The 18,327-nt window shown below is 38.7% G+C and overlaps 1 protein-coding gene across 1 annotated transcript in view; it reads right to left on the bottom strand.

The window, feature by feature from the left end:
- The window catches only part of COL25A1 (collagen type XXV alpha 1 chain), a 323,508-nt gene that overhangs the window by 6,336 nt on the left and 298,845 nt on the right, over positions 1-18,327 (bottom strand). The window contains exons 32-37 of the mRNA XM_063336217.1: positions 17,431-17,466; positions 16,542-16,595; positions 10,818-10,871; positions 8,761-8,814; positions 3,088-3,174; positions 237-275 (exon numbers count right to left, since the gene is read on the bottom strand). Of these exons, the coding sequence (XP_063192287.1) occupies positions 237-275; positions 3,088-3,174; positions 8,761-8,814; positions 10,818-10,871; positions 16,542-16,595; positions 17,431-17,466 (324 nt within the window). The remainder of the gene's footprint in view (positions 1-236; positions 276-3,087; positions 3,175-8,760; positions 8,815-10,817; positions 10,872-16,541; positions 16,596-17,430; positions 17,467-18,327) is intronic.

Below are 18,327 nucleotides of genomic sequence, written 5' to 3'. Positions count from 1 at the left end.
AGAAATCTAACGCCAACTGTTACTACGACACTGCTTCAATGAGTTATTACTTCTACATATATTACAGCCTCGTCACACCAGCTACTGTCATGGAGAGGTCTTATTTTGTGTCGCTGCAAATATCTGCCTAACAGGCTCTGAAGTATATCCTGATACTGTCCAGTATGGCTGTGACAGGCTTCTCTGTGTGCCAAGGACATACTGCCCCTGGAAAGAAAAAGCTCTGCCCATCTTACCTTTTGCCAACAGCCAGGCATTGGTAATCCATCGGGACCCTGTTTCAATGGGGAAGCGGAGGGGAAAGACATAGTTAAGTTTGACAGGATAGATATTCCATCAATATCTGTTAGAACAGCTGAAGCAGCTCTGACTTTTTATCTAATAAGTAGCAATCAGTGCCTAACTTATCTCCTCTCTCGGCCTCAGGGTTAAGGAAAAGCCAAAGGAGAGGTTTACAACATGTGCTTTTCTGCCATAAAGATCTGTTTTTTCCTAAATCATTAGAACACCTTCATCAGTTTCTTGCTGCCATTAAAGCTCAGGCTGCATATTATTTAAAATATAATCTGTTATTCACAACAATCTGTAGCTGAACGTACAAGATCAATGAGCAAAAAAATATTATCACTTTTATCTGGAGGGTACTGTGTTTTATGGGGCCCTAGTATAAAGTTAACCCAACGATAAGACGGCAACATTCAAATTTGAGTAGGATCTTTTCGGTTCACTTTCATTTTTAGCTTTTGAATGAAGCAGCAAAAGCTTAAGGCCTGAACATACCTCAAGTAGCACAGTGGAAGAAAACATCAGTGGTGGGAGCAGGGCAGTACAGCAGCACTGACTATTTCATCACTTGGATAATACAGCTATCTAATTTCTTACATTAGTAGGAGTCACTCCGTTTCTTTTCTGTCACCACCCTACTTTCACGTATTTCCAGGCATCCAGTAAGATCACAGACAACTTTTCACCAGTCATAATGGTTTTCATGGAACTAATTCCAATTTACGTGGCTATACAGGGCTTAGCCAAAGAGTTATATGCTCACAATTAGGAGCACATATCATGTTACTAGACTATATATGAGAAGAAAAAAAGATCAGGCCTTGGTATTTTTTAGAATATAGAATAACGATGCTTATTATGTGAATTTACATGTGAAGATAGCGGTTAATGAGAATTCTTGAATGTAATCTGATGGGAATGGCTTGCTGCCTCAAGCTACAAACAGTGCTGTTTGCTTAGCAGCTTATTCTAGTAATGACCTACGAACAGAATATTTTTTCATCCATCAGTGATTGTTAGTGAATCTCCAGATATAAATGATAATACAGAGAAACATTTTTAAATTACAAAGGCATGCTTGATTATCCCCAACAAAATATGAGATATGGTTACCATTAATTGGAAGCAAACAAAATGGACTATGGACTAATCTTAATGGGCTACGTATTTAAGATTAAAATCCATTGAATTCAAATTAGAAGTGCTATAGTTGAAATAAAATCTACTTAATTTAACATTCATCTTAGGGAACCGTGCTTAACCACCAAACAATATCAGAACATGCAGATCAAATTTTACTGCGAACAATTAAAAAGAAAATCTTCCTTCTATCTTTAGGAAATGTGTTATGTACTGTTCCTTTTCTTTTTTTTTTAATTTATTTTTTAAATGGAGAAAAATTTAAACTTACTTTGCCATTAAGTAAAAATCACTGTTGCCAGATTGGTACAAGGGAGAGGGTCAACAAGTAGCATTTTAGTATAGGTGGGAACTTGAATTCATGCTAACATAGGGTGGGGAGTGTCGTGTGTATTCCAGGAAGGTAAGTTCCAAGGGTAAGACCATTAAATTGAAGACGTTAAATAACAAAGACAGTGAGGGTTTGGGCTGCAGACCGTTATCTTCTTACAAACCTCAGGTAAGCTTTTCATTTCCAGATCTGTTTGAATACCATTTGATGAACAGACCAGACACCCAAAATATTACTTGTGTAAGGTCTGGGAGATCGGGCTCCAGCTTGGCTTACTGGAAACCTATGACTTTATTTTTAGAAATAATATTTACATCATTCTGTACATGACTCATTTTGGCCAAATCCTGAAAACATGCACCCAATACTGCATGGATTGTCCAGGGTGCAGATTAGCTCTGGGACAGGCTAGCGTGAAGAACTGAGCCAGTGCAGACAGAAGGCATCAGACTTGATTAGAAGTGGACATTGTGCTGGATTTCTACAAAGACTTGCGTTCAGGGTGAGTAAGGCAATAGGTATTTTTGTGAGGAAAATAACAAACAAACGATTCTCAGGGAAAATGTAGGAAGGACACAAACTTATAAATTGCCATGTGATGTGGGAGCAAACTGCTGAGAGTTAGGTTTGAGGTGTCAACAAAAACGTGTGTTCTCTCATTGCGGTTATGATCACTGAAGCAGCTGGTTTGTTCATGCACATGCACGTGTTACGTGAATAATGTAAAGTCAGCTCAAAACCCCATTACTTTACATTGAGAACGGCTGACTACAAACAAAGGAACCGCATGCAGGGTTGGTAGGAAAGAGAAATACTGTACCAATTGGCAAGGGGCATCCAGCCCATCCAGGCCAGGCTGGCCTGGCTCCCCTTTTTCCCCCTTAATTCCACGGAATCCCTGTTTGTAAAGATTAACTTGCAATGTTACTGTCAAGGAAATGCCTTCAGTATTGACTTAGCTGGAGTGAACAAATAACAGTGGAGAGGCAAGAGGAAGAAGCTGACCGCCATGGTGTGATTTCAACCTGTGGGGCACTGACTTTGGCACATCTCGAATGCAGTTCCTTTCAACATGCTCGGCAGAAAATAATGAAAAAGACGACCAACAAACGCCACAAATTTAGCTTGAAGGTCTTAAGTCTGGTGCTTTAAACCAAATTAGGAGGTTGACAAACAAAGTCTGCTCCAGAATTTGCCAGAACTTGAGATAAGGCTGCATTAACAAAGGGCAAAGGTGACACAGTAGCTGGTGCTTGTTCCTTTCCTCTCATTTCTTATTCCATCAGTCTACAGCAGGATGATCAATAGTCCAATACACAAGTGAGACGTACCAATGGGCAAGGTGCATCTAATCCAGGAGCACCCTGTTCTCCTTTCTCCCCTTTAGGCCCCTTTTTGCCTTTCTTTCCCTTTTCCCCCTGTGGATACAATGGTTTGGATAAAACAAGTTTCATTCTTTTGGAAAAAAAAATGAAGAAAGATTGGTTTAAAAGTTTGGGGTTTTCTTTTTTAAGCCAATGGAGAGCTGAAAGGACACTTACCACTGTGTTCTGGTTTGGATGGTGCATTATGTGGAAAAATAAATTATATGATCACAAGCAAGAACTGCAATCATTCAGTATTAGTTTGTGTTGGTATTTCATATCAGTATTATGAATATTTTGAATCCTAGAACAGGGCTTGAAATCACTGATTTCTTGAGACAGAGGCAAATCTGCAAATCCCCCCAATCCTCAGTCCAAAATACGAGGTCTCCTACTGTTCTAAGGGACAGTACTGAAGTGCACATACTCCCTAAGCTGAATTTGTCAGCTTGCCTAGAAGATTTGTCACTAGTCAGGTGTAACTTTGCGAGAGCAGAGTACACCAGCATAGTCTCTCTAAAAAAAGACCTGTGGCACAGATGCTTCACAGGGATGGCTGGTCTCTGGCTGAATTCTATCAACTTGCATGGTGTCATGTCAAGGGTGAACTTGGCCTGGTACATCCTTTGCTGAACTGACCCTTTGCACTCTGGTAAGAGACTGGGACAAAGCCCATTCTCAGTGATGTCCACAGAAACCCACAGACATCACTGAGGGTGCACTCTGTTTCAAACCCTGTTACAGGAATCAAAACATCCAAACTGCTTGATGGAGAGGTGCTTTCAATGGTTTCATAATGTCTTGGTATCGTAAAGTAATCAGAAGTGATAGTTAGATTCTTTGTTTAAATATTACAACACTTAAATGTTCTCTCTACTGCAGGCAATGTTTCACCTACTTATTTTACCAAAATTCAGTCCTTTGATGTCACACTGAGTTTTCTTTTTAAACGTAAAACTCCCAATGCTTTAGTTACTCATGGAAATGAGTTGACTCCCCTCAACAAAGCGACCTGCAAAGATGACCTCACCTTCAAGCAGTATAAGATGTTTAGGGAATTCATTTTATAATTGGTTTCACACCAGTTGATCACAATGGTAAATGAGTTTCAGGTTTGCTCTCAATTTCACAAAAATCAAAAAAGGTTCTGTTAAAAAAAATGAAACAAATTGGACTAGGATTGTAAAAAATGGGATAGGAAGGATGAGTAAATCAGGAATATCACAAAGAAATGGGAAAAATAGTCATAGGAAAATTAGTATGACATTGGAGAACCAGCAAGCGAGGTTGTGGCTATTGGGAGGATTTAATTTGTGAGGAAAAGGGTAAAAAAGACAGAGGAATTGCAAGGAATGAAGGTAGAAGGAGAAGGAAGGAATGCCCCTTTGGAAAGACAGACGGATTTTGCTGAAGCATAGTAAATAGACATTCAACTAGTTCCACACCAGTACAGAAAGACTTAATCCATTAACAAGAGAGAAAAAGCATTTTTACACAACTAAAAAATAATCAGCTACATCATATTTAAAAAAGGAAGGAAAGCACATTATTCATTTAATATCATAGCATACTTGACACATTCGAATGAAAAAAATCTTTTCCATGAACAAAACACTGCATTCATGACACGATAGGAGCAAAAGTTTCTTGTCTATCTTTTCTGTGTGCCAAAAAGACTCAGGATAATATTACGGAAAACATCAACCCAACATTACCCTTTACCAAATTATAAAAAAAAATCCCCACAGGTCCGGATATGTAAGTTGATTAAGTTTTCATCTTAAACCTACAAACCTGACAGCACAGCACAGAAGACCAACAGTTTCCAGGGTCAAATCTCATGTTATTTGTGCTCAATGTAACACCTATTTATTTGCTGTGAGTGTATGCAAAATTTAATGTATACTCCAAAATACTCCAAAATGTATACTCCAAAATTTTCTGTTACGAGTCAGCAGATAATTATTTAAACTTTATTTAAATTATTTAAATTATTTAAACTTCCAGTTTTGCAGGGCAAACCTATGAGCTTATTCAAACCATTGCAGCAGTCATCTGTAGAGAATAGTCTGGATTTTACTATTTTTTCCGTGGACTGAGTTCTTGTCTCTTAATCTTTACTTCCTTACACTGAACTAGGGAGATCCACAGGAGATATGGAGAATCTACATCTGATGAAAAATTTTTTTTTAAAAAATCCTTCCTGTCCTTCCTAAGTGCCTAGAAAAATACAAATTTGGGGCACTTCTGTAACACCATTATGATTGGAACAATCTCCAGTCCTCACATGCACAGATTTTCATCAATGCAGAGTGTAGCGGGAAACGGATGATGCCTTTCCAGCCACTGTTGTGACACATCATACTCCTCTGTCAATATTTATAACAAGAGACACAACTGCACATTTGCGATCAGGGCCCTCCTTCCTTCCCTCTCCCCACAACACAGTATCTACCTTTTGTAAAAGGTTATTCCTTTTTAAAAGGATTTTTTTCCATTCATACAACTTGAAAATACAAAATAAATTGTACAAACCTTTTTTGTGCTGCATGCTCCTGGACTATAATTCTATATAAGTAATTACAGCTAGAACACCTTTGAAAAGTATTTTTTTACAGCCAAGTTAAGCAGACATTCTAATGCAAACACTGACTTGCTTTCACTGTAGCAGAACTACTGACAGGCTAAAATAAAAATCATCAGTCTAGGACTCATTTCAAATTGAAGAAGCAAAGATTTATTCCTTGCCTATCATAGCATTTCTGTGAAAAAAACAAGTGTCACTGGTTCTCCACAGATTGTTAGTAATGATATATATTTTTGCAATACAATTTGAATTAAGTTTCTTAACTAGAAACTCACTAATCTCAGCTTGGGCGATGTGAGTCTAACAGCCAATACCGTAAGGAATATTTAAAAACCAAGAAATCGGAAGCTGTACCCTCAGCCTGTAAGCTGGTTTCTCTCTATTGAAATGGGTGCTGTTACACCAATTTGGTCATAGACAATTAGTAACTTACATAAGGAAAAACATCAAAACTGAGAAAATTTTTTACAATTAAAGCTTCTATTAATTGCATTTCTTTGTGTCTTTTGAGAATCAGCCTTCCATTTGGAAAAGGAATTATTGATGCAACCAGGGTGGTTTTAGTGAAACCAGTTTATTTGCAAGATTTAAGTGTTCCCTCATTTCTGGAAAAAATGTGTCAAAACTGTGCAACACAAGTCTCTTTTCATAGAGGTCTCAACTGTATCTTCCCTGATTTTTCACTGAGAAAGACCTTCCTTTGCCTTCCAACTTCCTTTGAGCATTCTGAGAAATTTTAAGGCAGAGATTCCATCTCCATTTTCACTCTACAGACTTCCTGGCAATCCTCTTAGTCTGAAAGCCCATAAGATAACATGGTTTCTGAAATATCTATCAGACTTGCTAAGTACTTTATCCCATGAATTCTCCTCCGGAAACAGATCTTGCCTTTTTCTGAATTTTTAGGGGGATGGAGGGCTAGAATTCCTAGGAGATGTGTCCTGTAGCCCAAGAGAACAAGGCTACGTGGGCAGCCTGAATTGCAACTGAACTCCAAAAAGGGCCTAACTGTGCCTTGTGGCCACACACAATTCCCACACACAACTTTCTTGCCCTCTTGCAACTGGAGGTCCTGTGTTTGAGCTATTTAGTCAGTCTCTGGGAATAATGAACTAATAGCCAAAAGCAGAATGCTGGACTCTAGGACGTTAAGATAGTTTTACATCCTGAGTGCAAGAATCTCAGCTGTTCCATTTTCACATGATATCATATCTATATATAAGCCTGTCTTCCAGAGATCTTCTGGGTCTCTGGTCGCTGTATTTTGTCTGCCCATTTCTAGCTGTACATGGAAACACAAATTCAGAAGGTCTGGTTGGAAGGGACTTCTGGAGCTCACCTAGTCTAACCTTCCATCCTGAGCAGAATGATTACTGACCCTAGATCAGGTCAGGCAAGACCAGGGTGACTCACCTCTCTGGGAATACTGTCACAGTGACATGCTGCCCTCCTAGTGAACAAGGTTTTCCTAATGGCCCCTCTGAACCTCCCAGGAGCAGCTTGTGGTCTTGTGGTGTTTTCCCATTTGCCACTATGCAGAATAGTTTTGCTCCATCATCTTTGCATCTCCTCTTCAAGTAGTTTGGCCTCCTCTTTGTCAGACTAAGGTAAGTCCACCTTCAACCTATTCTATCAGGCCCCAGGTCCCTGCCAGCTTGGTAGCCCTCTGCTTCTCCAATTTCTCAAGATTCTCTTGAACTGGGAGGCTCCAAATACTATCTGCAGTATTCAAGCGGCCTCACCAGGACTGATTAGAGAGGGAAAAATCTTCTGGACACAACCCTTCTAATGTAACCCAGTATGAGAACATACTGTTAAGCTCATTCGATTTGGCACCTACTGTAACTCCCACTTAGCACAGGCTGGCCACTTTGCCAGTCACCTATCAGAGCTGGCAGTTATCAGTTACGCCTTTCCACTGATAACTGTTCTCAAAAAGAAAAGCTGTTTGCTTGTGACAGACAGATCTGAGGTCTTTGACAGCAAGCAAGAGCTCACCATTCATTGTGATTACTCTGCCAGGTCAGACACTGCCTTTATAATATTCATAGAGCACCTGCTTAAGCAACTGTTGTTCTGCAAACTCAGTACCTTACTGCTGATCTCTGAGCTCAAAAGGAGCAATATAACAAGGGACAGGAGGGAAGAATACACTTTGTAGTACCCTTATCAGAGCATTCTTGGGAAGTGTTTTGCCTGACAGAAAAGGAGATGAACTCATGTTGACATTTTAACCCTGCTTCTTGTTTAAGATACAGTGATGGGAAGTGGACCCTGTACACATCAGCTAGGCAAAAATAGTTGTCTTAACTAAAAAAATCACCTGGTCTGTGTATGAACTTTTATATTATGTGTCTTGGTGTGGTGCTAATTCAGCAGTTTTAGGAACTGGGCTCTGTGTTGGTTAGAAATAGGGAAGATTTGCTCATGAGCTTTCTCTGCACGCATTTAGTCCTAAATTGCTTTTTACTAAACATATTTCCAAGTCACTGTGTCTGGACAGTGAAAATGAAGTTAGGCTGTTTCTGTTAACTTCACTGTCTAGTTGGTTTACCAGAACGGTAGAGTATATGATTTAATTTCAATCCCCAAGTAACAAAGTACTTAATTGTAAGTAAGACATTGCCAAACATAAAAATTTTAACATTTCCTGTCCTTATGCATTTGGTGTGGGACAGGTAGTATGTACAGGCATGGTTCAACAGTTATGCTGCAAATACTGCCAAGGAACTGAGGTCTTCAGTATAAAATTATTACCACAATGACACATTTCAGTGGTCTGCATTAAAAATTCCAGGTTGGCAAGGATTTTCAACAAATGTTAAGATGGATTGGAGAAAAAGCCTAAAACCAATGTGTGCTTTAGGACATACTGATATTACTAGTTCTGTGCGTAAATTTTAGTGGGTTTTCATTATTTTGCCTATTATCTGTGACCTGCCTTTTGGCACACAGTAAAAACAAAGCTGTTATAACGGGACAATTTATAGCATAAAGACAGCAGAACTGACTAGGCTGAGGAATCAAGCAACAGTTAATAACACTGTGGTCACCTTTTCTCCCTTTTCTCCTATATCACCCTTTTCTCCTCGAGGACCAGGGAAACCCTATAAAAACAAAATGGACAAAGACAGGTCGACTTTTATTCACGTGCAGGTTAAGCTTTCAAATACTCTTGGAAAACATCAAAAAAGATGATTTCACTACATGCTTTGCATGTATATGTGTGTTAGGTGTGCACACATGCATGCACGGAAGAGCATGTGAGACAAGTAAGTCACAATGTTTGGTAGAGTCATTTTGCCAGCAATGGAAATTAATATCACTAAAAATGGCAATAGTTCATGCTATGTAGCATATGTATGTTCTGGAAAAGACTCCTCCAAGTTAGGGATTTCAATGTAGGGCTAGAGAAAAAGGCTTTCAGTAAGTCTTTTTAGCATGCCAAAGAAAGAGTCTATATTTTGAAATGTATCACTTACAGGTTATGGGATTATTCTCTTTAATTAGGATAAATTTACTTAACCAAATGTTAGTGACTCGTCCTTCTTCTACGACTGAGACAAGTCTATTTTCTTACCAAGTGCAATTTTTCAGCCTATTGACTTCCAAAGGCCCAACTACTTGTATTACTAAGCACTATCTGTGGTGGGGTCTGTCGATAAGGGGCTGTATATTGCATAGTCTTTGTCCTCTTTATCACAGAGAAAGAGCAAATACAACATTTAGCACACTCTCTGTATGTACTGCATGCACACTAAATGGAAACAAAGGTGTTACACGCAGTAAGCTACTTCTTGAAAGACGCTTACCTACCATTAAGAGTGCATTGGTCATACATATTACTTACATCAAGGCCAGGCTCGCCATCTTTGCCCTGCCAAAGAACCATATAAACTACATTAGCGTCCCTAAGCTGTGATGCCAACGGCTACCTTGATGCCCGACTTCTGTGCTGCCTTTATACAGCGGTACCCCACGCTGCTAAGGCTGTACACACGGCGTTGCCGTTAGTGAAGGGCATTTCTGTCAGTGTTTAACATTTCCAGGAACTGATAACTTGACTGTAAAATCTTGCTTGACTGTAAAATTTTGTTTGTACGCAGATTCCAGGAGCAAGCTAAAAATACATAAAAGCCTATCCTTTTTCACTTTTAGTTCACAGGAAGGGGAAACAGAAATTGGATTTTTTAAATTTAACTCACAGAAGTGACCCTCAGATAAACATACACTGCAAGCAAAGTTAACACTCTGCGGAGTCTGAAAACTGTCTCTAGTCATTGACTCCTGATCCAAGTAAATGGATCCAATTAAACCATGAGTCTGTATTTCAGCTTAAATTAATTAATCAAATAGATGAGACTGGAGAGGGTATGGAAACACTGCAAGTCTCTTGCAGAGGCTGGTTGTGCCTGGCCAAGCACATTTACACGGCTTTTCTTGTGTCGAAGTACAGAACAGACATGTGTATATGTGCACACCTGACCCAGTCATCAGCAAAGTAAACAGAGTAAGTCAACTGATTTTATTGGGGCCATCCTCGTTAGGCCAAAGGAAATTCTAACTCATATTTTAGAGATGGATAATATAATTTAAATGGTTGATTTAAACCATACCATCTCCACCTATGAATGAACAATAATGAACTTCTCAAATGGCTTCTGAGCACCCGGCACAGAAATGAAAACAAAACTGGTCTCTGAAGTGTCAAACAAAACAAAAATATAATGGTGAATGCACGGAAATCCAAGCAACTTACTGACATTAAGAAAATCACAGCTTTCCACAGTTCATCCTGAACTCCTGCCACTCTCGCATGGTCCCCAGACAGCTGATGGCCACAGCTTGCAGAAACAAGAGCACTCGCATTCTGGATTTTCCCTCTCTTGCTGGTTCATGTCAGGTCTGTTTCATTACTTTTGCATGACCGCATGCATGGGTAGGAATCTAAGTCTACGATACAGACCAGTGACCTTGCACTATCAGGGATTATTATCTTTCTTTGCCTTTTCTAACTAATTGTATTGCTAGGTGAAAAGCAGTCATAAAGCACACAAAGTTTAATCAAGGAGTGATGAAAAGCGCAACGTGTACAAACTGTGTAACTTACAGGCAAGCCGTATGGTCCTCTGGGTCCAGGTTCACCTACAGTTCCCTTTTCACCCTAAGAAAACATTACAGAACAAGCAAACAAAAACATTGTCTATCTTAGAAGTGATCTCTACCAAATGCTTTAGGTTAAAGTTTATGCGTTCCTAAATCTTTTGAGTGAAAAATATTTATTTTTATTAAATGATTAAGGGGGCAAAGAGAAGATGTGTATTACTTTCTAAGCAAAATGACTTTTCAAGCATGTGATATTACATTTGTTTTTAAATCCATTAGTAACTGAAAATATTTTTCAAGCTGAACTTGCACCGATTTCAATTTTAAGCTTGTAACAGCTGCAACATCATACAGCAAAAAAACGATGTTGTAATGAAAACGGCGGATATACCGCATCAAGCTCCATCACAGCAGCTGAGATGCAGCTCAGCAACAAGCAAAAACAATGTGTCAGTCAAAGCTTGTATTTAAGCAGGCAATGCTATTAACAGTGACATTGTGAAGATTATCCCATGCACTGTACTGTGTTGCTAACTGCTCTACTGGATTCTAGATTAGTGATGTAAATACCCTGGTTTATTAAATCAAATCTGTATTAATGTGCAAGACAAACAATATCATAGAATCATAGAATACCAGGTTGGAAGGGACCTCAAGGATCATCTGGTCCAACCTTTCTTGGCAAAAGCAGGGTCTAGACAAGATGGCCCAGCACCCTGTCCAGCTGAATATTAAAAGTGTGCAATGTTGGGGAATCCACCACTTCCCTGGGGACATTATTCCAATGGCTGATTGTTCTCCTTGTGAAAAATTTTCCTCTTGTGTTCAATTGGAACTTGTACCCGTTATGCTTTGTCTTTTCCATGTGACTCCTTGTAAAAAGGGAGCCTCCACCTTCTTTGTAGCCACCCTTTAAATACTGGAACGTGGTGATAAGGTCTCCCCTAAGTCTTCTTTTCTCAAGGCTGAACAAACCCATTTCTCTCAGCTTTTCCCCGTATGGCAGGCTTCCCAGTCCTTCGACCATCTTTGTGGCCCTCCTCTGGACCCTCTCCAGCCTGTCCAAGATTAGTACAGAGATTACTCCAGAAGTTTGATCTCATTCTGCACTAAAATCCACAGAAAAATTATCAGTTTCCAGAGGGATGCTACCAAAATCATTTTGCAAGCTTAATATAGAGCAAACTTCCCCAAATGAAATGAAATTTTAAGACGACAAATTTCAGTAGTAATCATCTTTGCTCTCCAATTGTTCTTCATCAAGATTGATACGGAGTTAAACTTCCTGAGGCAGGCAATGTTAGCCCACGTAACTTCAAGCACAGCCTCTGTGAGCTTGTTATGGAGGCAGGGCTGGTCAGGAGTTGCAGGCAGCAGTCTTGTTTCAGACTGTGGTGCTCTTTCTTCTGAATGAAATCCAGCAGAAAAGCCATACGCTCTTGAGAGAGCTAAACTGCTCAAAGTGTTGATGAGATTAAAAAAAATGTCCCGACCACCTCCAGTTTTCAAAGCTCCTACTCTGGATTTGTTACGTAGGGTTATTTGGATCCTTTCTTCACCTCCTTTCCTTTAACATAATCTAATGCAAGGCTTTATGCAAGGCTCCTGGCATACAGAAGTGCTGTGTTTCATCCTAGCAATTGCTGCACTTAAGGCTTTTGAGATAATTCTGTGTACAAGATCCTCTAAAAATCTGGGTTATTTACTACTCACTATTAATTCATTAGTCTATTATTAAAAGCACAAGACAGAGATGCATATGCGTGCCTAATTAATAGGCCAAGTCCCTTAGCAACACCTCTGAAAATGGGCTGCTAAGTCTCAATTTTATTGACTGGTTAATACAAAAAGCAGGCATCAGAATAAACCGAGTCCGAACGTGTTGTTGAATAATCACAGCAGTAAGGGGTCTGTCAGAGTAACTGACATTTCATCAATTTTAGATACTTATATTTTTACATAAGTGGACGCTGTCTATGCTCACTTTAGTCTTGGGATGATTAGATGTGTAATGTGTGGTCTTTCTGGATTCTACAAATCTCCAGCCATTTCTGAGCAGTGCTCAGGCTGCATGCCCTTGCAGAACAATAGGAGCTATTGGGAAGTAACAGCTGATTTTCAAAACAGTAAATCCTTGCAGTTTTAAAACTTTCTGCTGAGAAGAAACTAATGCACTAACCTATGTATATAACAGATACAAAACTGTTTGATCAATACTTGAAATAGGTCAAGACTAGTTAAGTATCTTTTTTTAAAACCTTCAACAGCAAAGATGACTGTACAAAGTCCTCTCAAGATAGGCCTATAACGTTGCTAAACATATGGTAGACATAGAGATACTGAATGTATCAGTCTAGGATATAATCTCATCTCTTATGTAAGAATATATTTAGAGAAATGTATCTCACAATTTTTTGCCTCCAATACAAAGCACATGCTAAAATGTGTTTGGAATATCAGATGAGGTCCTGAATGTTTATGGATTATGTAAGATTGATAGACTGTCAGGGGCATACTGCCCTCAGCCATCATGATAAAGCATTTCCTGCAGGGAAACAGACATTTGAAAACTTTAGGAAAGTTTTTAATATCTTTTGTAAGACAATTCATCAGTGCCCAAAGAAGAGAAACCATAGCCTTTGTTTTTGCCTCCTATTTCACTTCAGTCTCCTGAATATGAACTACCATTTGCACAAATGAAGCTGCATAATTGGTGTCTCCATTAAGATTGAAATGGAGATTTCACAACATTGCCATGGTGACAAACATTTTAACCAAAATTAAAGAGAATGCACTTTCCCTCCCAGTGCAGAAATTGCGTAGTGATGACAGCGTTGCACAGGCTACACATCTGAGAGTCAAAACCAAGTTCAAAACCAGGTCTTTGCCATCAAGGCAAGAGTTTCAGAAAATTAGCATTTCATTAATTTTGTCTTTCAGGTTCTTTTAGGTGGACAAGAAAAATTGGATACACATTTTGTCTATCATTACCCATCAGGCTTACATGTCCCCTTTCACTAGTAGTAGTTGAAGATGTTTATCTGTTTACCAATGTTCTCCATTTTCTCTCAAGACAATACATGAGATTAATAGGTACACAGCCAGATTCAGAGGCCTATCATGATCAACTCCTCCGTTTAGTGAAGATGGTTTCAGTAAAAGCTCTCTAAGCATCTAGAAAAATGGTATTTTCAATAGCCAAAGAATTTATTAAGGACTGTAAGACACCTAATAAATTATATTAATTCATACTATTTATTACCATTTCTGTTTCTACCAAAAGAAACGCCCAAAACCACAGTATTGGAATGTTCACCAGTACCATACTTCAGGAAGTGTTAAATCCTGCGTTAGCTTTTAATAATCAATGAATAGCTTGAAGTTTAGAGAGAAAATTACATGGTTAAGCTCACACAGTGAGTTAATAGCGCATTTGTTCTAAAATTCATGTTTTCCTGTTTTCTGGTGATATGCACTATTTTCCTAGTCTACTTTCTCACCATCTAAATAAGTTTTGTATAAAGACTGTCAAATGTTTTCTACTTTAACTAAATAGCTAATTTGGAAACCAACCTACCCTAATTTGCACACCAGTCTGTTCTACCTAAGCAGAGTAATTCAGCATTGCATCAAATGCAGCCTATGCAAAAATGAATCCATGATTTCTATAAGAAGAAATCACTTCAGTTTGATTATATTTGCTTTCCTTAACTTTTAAGGACACATAAATATATAGTGACCAACATTTTACATGTATACTCTCAAAGTGAGATTGTCTTTCCAAATTTTAAATAATGTTGATTTAAGAACATGGTTTTGTTTCATGTTAGGAATCCCTGGTGCCCTTCTAGGTTAATATTGGCCCAAAGTTTTTCTTATCAGTATGGAAAAATGTGATCCTCTCCAGTGATAGCGAGCAGTGGCACTATGCAGCACTTTTAATTAAAAGCCAATGGCTGAAAACTGCGGGCAAAAATGTTTTCCTCCTACTTTCACATAAACAAGTTCAGCAGTTGAAAATGCAAGTTGCAAAACTGCATTAAAAACACATGATTTGCTATTTAGATAACGAGACATCAATGCCAGGTGTATGTTAGATAACTGTGCTACAAACGACTTCTCCTCCCAAACAGTATTGAATAATTAAATGAACAATTACAGCAATAATCTTGCTGGTTGATTGAGTGGAGAAAAACCCCTTCTGTCTTTCTTGTGAACTTCCTCCAATTCGTTTAGCTACACAGAAAATGGTGGGTGTGCAGGAATTTCTTGCACACCTTAGTTTCTCTATTTTTGCCAATCTGTCCCTCTGTGCTTATGCGATTATTGAACCGATTCACATCACAGCAGTTCCTGTCCCCTTTGTAACTACTGCTTGTCAACAGCCATGGTGGGGTTGATTCTAGACCCAGCTGTATGACTTCTTATGACCTTTTTTCATAAGAACAAAAAATTACAGTTACCTTCCATACATTAGAAGAATAGTTTATATTATAGCACATTGATTTTGGAAGAAATTTCAACCGATACTACAAACACATATCCTTCAAGATAAAAGCTCATAATGCAAGAACAAAATGTACGGTGTTTATATATGCATACATGTATATCTCATCTAAATTATTTTCTGAAGTTCAGAAGATGATGTTCAACTATCTTTTCACAGAATTGATAGAAAAAAATGTTATGTCCTGGTTGAAAAAAAAAGACTTGAATCTGTAATCCCCTGGAAGAAAAAGACAAATATCCAAGTCCTTCAAACAGTTATCTAGCCTGAGTGGTAAGTACACTCTTACTTATAGTCTTACTATAAGTCTTACTTATAGGACTTAAAAGTCCTATTTTGGACTATGCTGCATGTCTTGTATTTATTTCTCAATGCACAGCTCTGTAGAAATGAATCATCAAGTCATGCATACCTTTCTCAGATGTACTACTGTTAAAGCTAACTGGACCTGTGCCATACGGCTGCATCCTTAATACAGCAAGTCTGAAGTCGTTTTAGCACAGCTGTTTTGTTATAGTGAGAAATTCAGAAAGACAAAATTCTGGGCTGGCAGCTCCTTGGAGGCTTTAGTTAGCGTACAGTATCATCTTTTGTTTTGTAGTACAAGTTGATGGTTGTATTGTTAAAGATGACAGGCTCACAGGTAAAGATTAAGGTCCCTATCCTGCTTCCGTTGGGAAAAATGTACTGTGAATATTTCAAATCAAATAGGAGGGGTCCTATCTTCTAAGCTTAAATTAAAAAAAAAAAAAAAGGAAGAAAAGCTTAAATTTTGTAGAGGTTAGGGATTTTTTTCAAGGTAAAAACATTTAAGTGCAAAGAGGTGAGAAATACTCATTTTTTTTGCCATTGCATACGTATATAATCAGATCACACTATCTTATTTTTTCCCAGACTGTTCCCTCAATCCACTTACACAAAATAATGAAACCAACCAAAACTTTGCTTTGTGCAGCACCATGAACTTGAAAGTCCTGTAAGTTTCTTACTGTTTAGTCATTACAAAATACCAGCTCCTCTGAAGTTAATGAGTTACAAAATCAACTCTTAAACAGATAAACGTGTGTGTAACTAGAACATGTATACAGTTCTGGGATGATTCTTAAACAGATGAGATACTGTTCTGTTTAGTAACATCCAGGCACACTCTAGGTAGCCATATGACGTTTTGCCATTGTGGCTGTCGCCTTGTAAAGAAAAGTACACGGAACTTATACTTACTCTGTCTCCTTTAGGACCTGCAGGGCCATGGGGACCAACTGGGCCATCTACACCCTACGAAAGGAAACCAAGAGGGTAAGAAAGAGGTCTTGTTCTTTACAAGTCTTTAGGTTTAATAGCTGTTTTCTAGCCAAGAGCTAACATGGAATCAGCCTTCACCAGCTGAGAATTCAGACTTAATTGTGATGGGACCTGGCCAAACAAATCCATTTGGCTTTCAAAACTCCCCCTATAAGCTCTCATGTTATGAGGTAACCCATCTTTCTTCTAGTTGGATTTTACTTTATTCATGGAAGTCATCAGATTTACAAAGATTTTAAATTTATGGAAAGAATAAGGGTCAAAGATTTTTTTTTTTTTTTTAATTTTTATTTTTAAAATTGAAATGTCCACCTGGAAAGTGGACATACCTGTTGCAGTGATCAATGGGAGGCTTACAGAAGCCTTCGAATACATAACTCCACTCTTCTTTCACTTTATCAATTTCTTTATCATTATAAAAAGGAAAGAATTTAACATTTATGTTAAATTCAAGAACACAGGCAGTAGAAACCCAGCATGTCTGCTTCTGTTTCACTGATTCCATTTAGCATTAAACAAGGATGTTTTTCTCTGTAAACCAAATCCCTAACCTTACTCAGGAAAATAAGCACCCCAACTAAGGCAGTCATCCAACCAAAAAAATCAAAACCAAACTGCCTTTTTAAGATTCAGGGCTCCTTCTACAGAGAAGTACGTTCTCCTTCCCTGACACATTGCCCTAAGAATCTGCTGGAAGCATTTGGCCTTCCTTCCTCCCTCCATGCTATGTGTGAGTGCGGCTGGCAGAGCCGCTGGAGAAGACACAGACTCGGTAACGAAGAGCGACACAGAAAGACGAGGGACTCACCCGGGGTCCTGGCTTTCCGTCTAAGCCAGATGCTCCCTGTGTGGTTAGGTGGAAGCATGGATGACGGGTACAACACGAATGACAAGAACGTGAGATTAGTAAGTGATGCTGATGAATAAACATAATTCAAACGTACAGTACAAGTTGTGACTGGGTTCTGGAATGGGTGTCACATTACTACAGCATGTTAGTTAAAAATTCACATAAAACATCAAGAGCCTGACTCTGTTCTCACATTAGTCTAACTTCACTGACCCACCCCTGCCTTCATGTCACAGTATATCAGACCAGAATAATGTCAGGCCATAGGAGTGCTACAAACACCAGATGTTAAGGTGTTTTTGAGCCTTAATACACAAATATTTACTTTGTAATTTACTTGCATGCTTTCTAATTTGTAAATAATGACTATACTGAATACTGTATTACACAAAGAAAGAAAAAATGTATGTTAACCGTGATAGGAAGTATTTAAGTGCAAGAATACTGCATTATGCAGGCAACAAAATCTGGATCCTGACTATAATGGCCTCATTCATGTCCAAGAGCCCGGGAGACAATCACATTTCCTGTTTTCCCAATATACTCCCGGTTCAGAGCACAGTCACGGGCTGGAAGTGGGCAGCAGCCGGCATTGCGGGCTATTTGCTTCAGCATCCTTAGGGACAGGATGACCTCTGGTGGATTTTATGCGAATAACAGAGCAGCAGCAAAATATCTGCTCGACTGTCAGCACTGCTGGGGGGTAATGCTGGGGCTAGGGGGACCAAAACTATTTGGGACATAGGGAATAATGTGGGCCAAAAAAAAAAATCCATCCCAAAACAACCAACCACATAAAAAACAAATAAAGAAAAAAAACAAACAACCAAACCCCCTCAATTAATAGTGAAAATG

The sequence above is a fragment of the Chroicocephalus ridibundus genome, chromosome 5 (assembly GCF_963924245.1).
Source record: "Chroicocephalus ridibundus chromosome 5, bChrRid1.1, whole genome shotgun sequence".
NCBI classification, from domain to species: Eukaryota; Metazoa; Chordata; class Aves; order Charadriiformes; family Laridae; genus Chroicocephalus; species Chroicocephalus ridibundus.
Note: the sequence above shows the minus strand (reverse complement) of the source record. Positions and strands in the feature narration are given on the sequence as shown.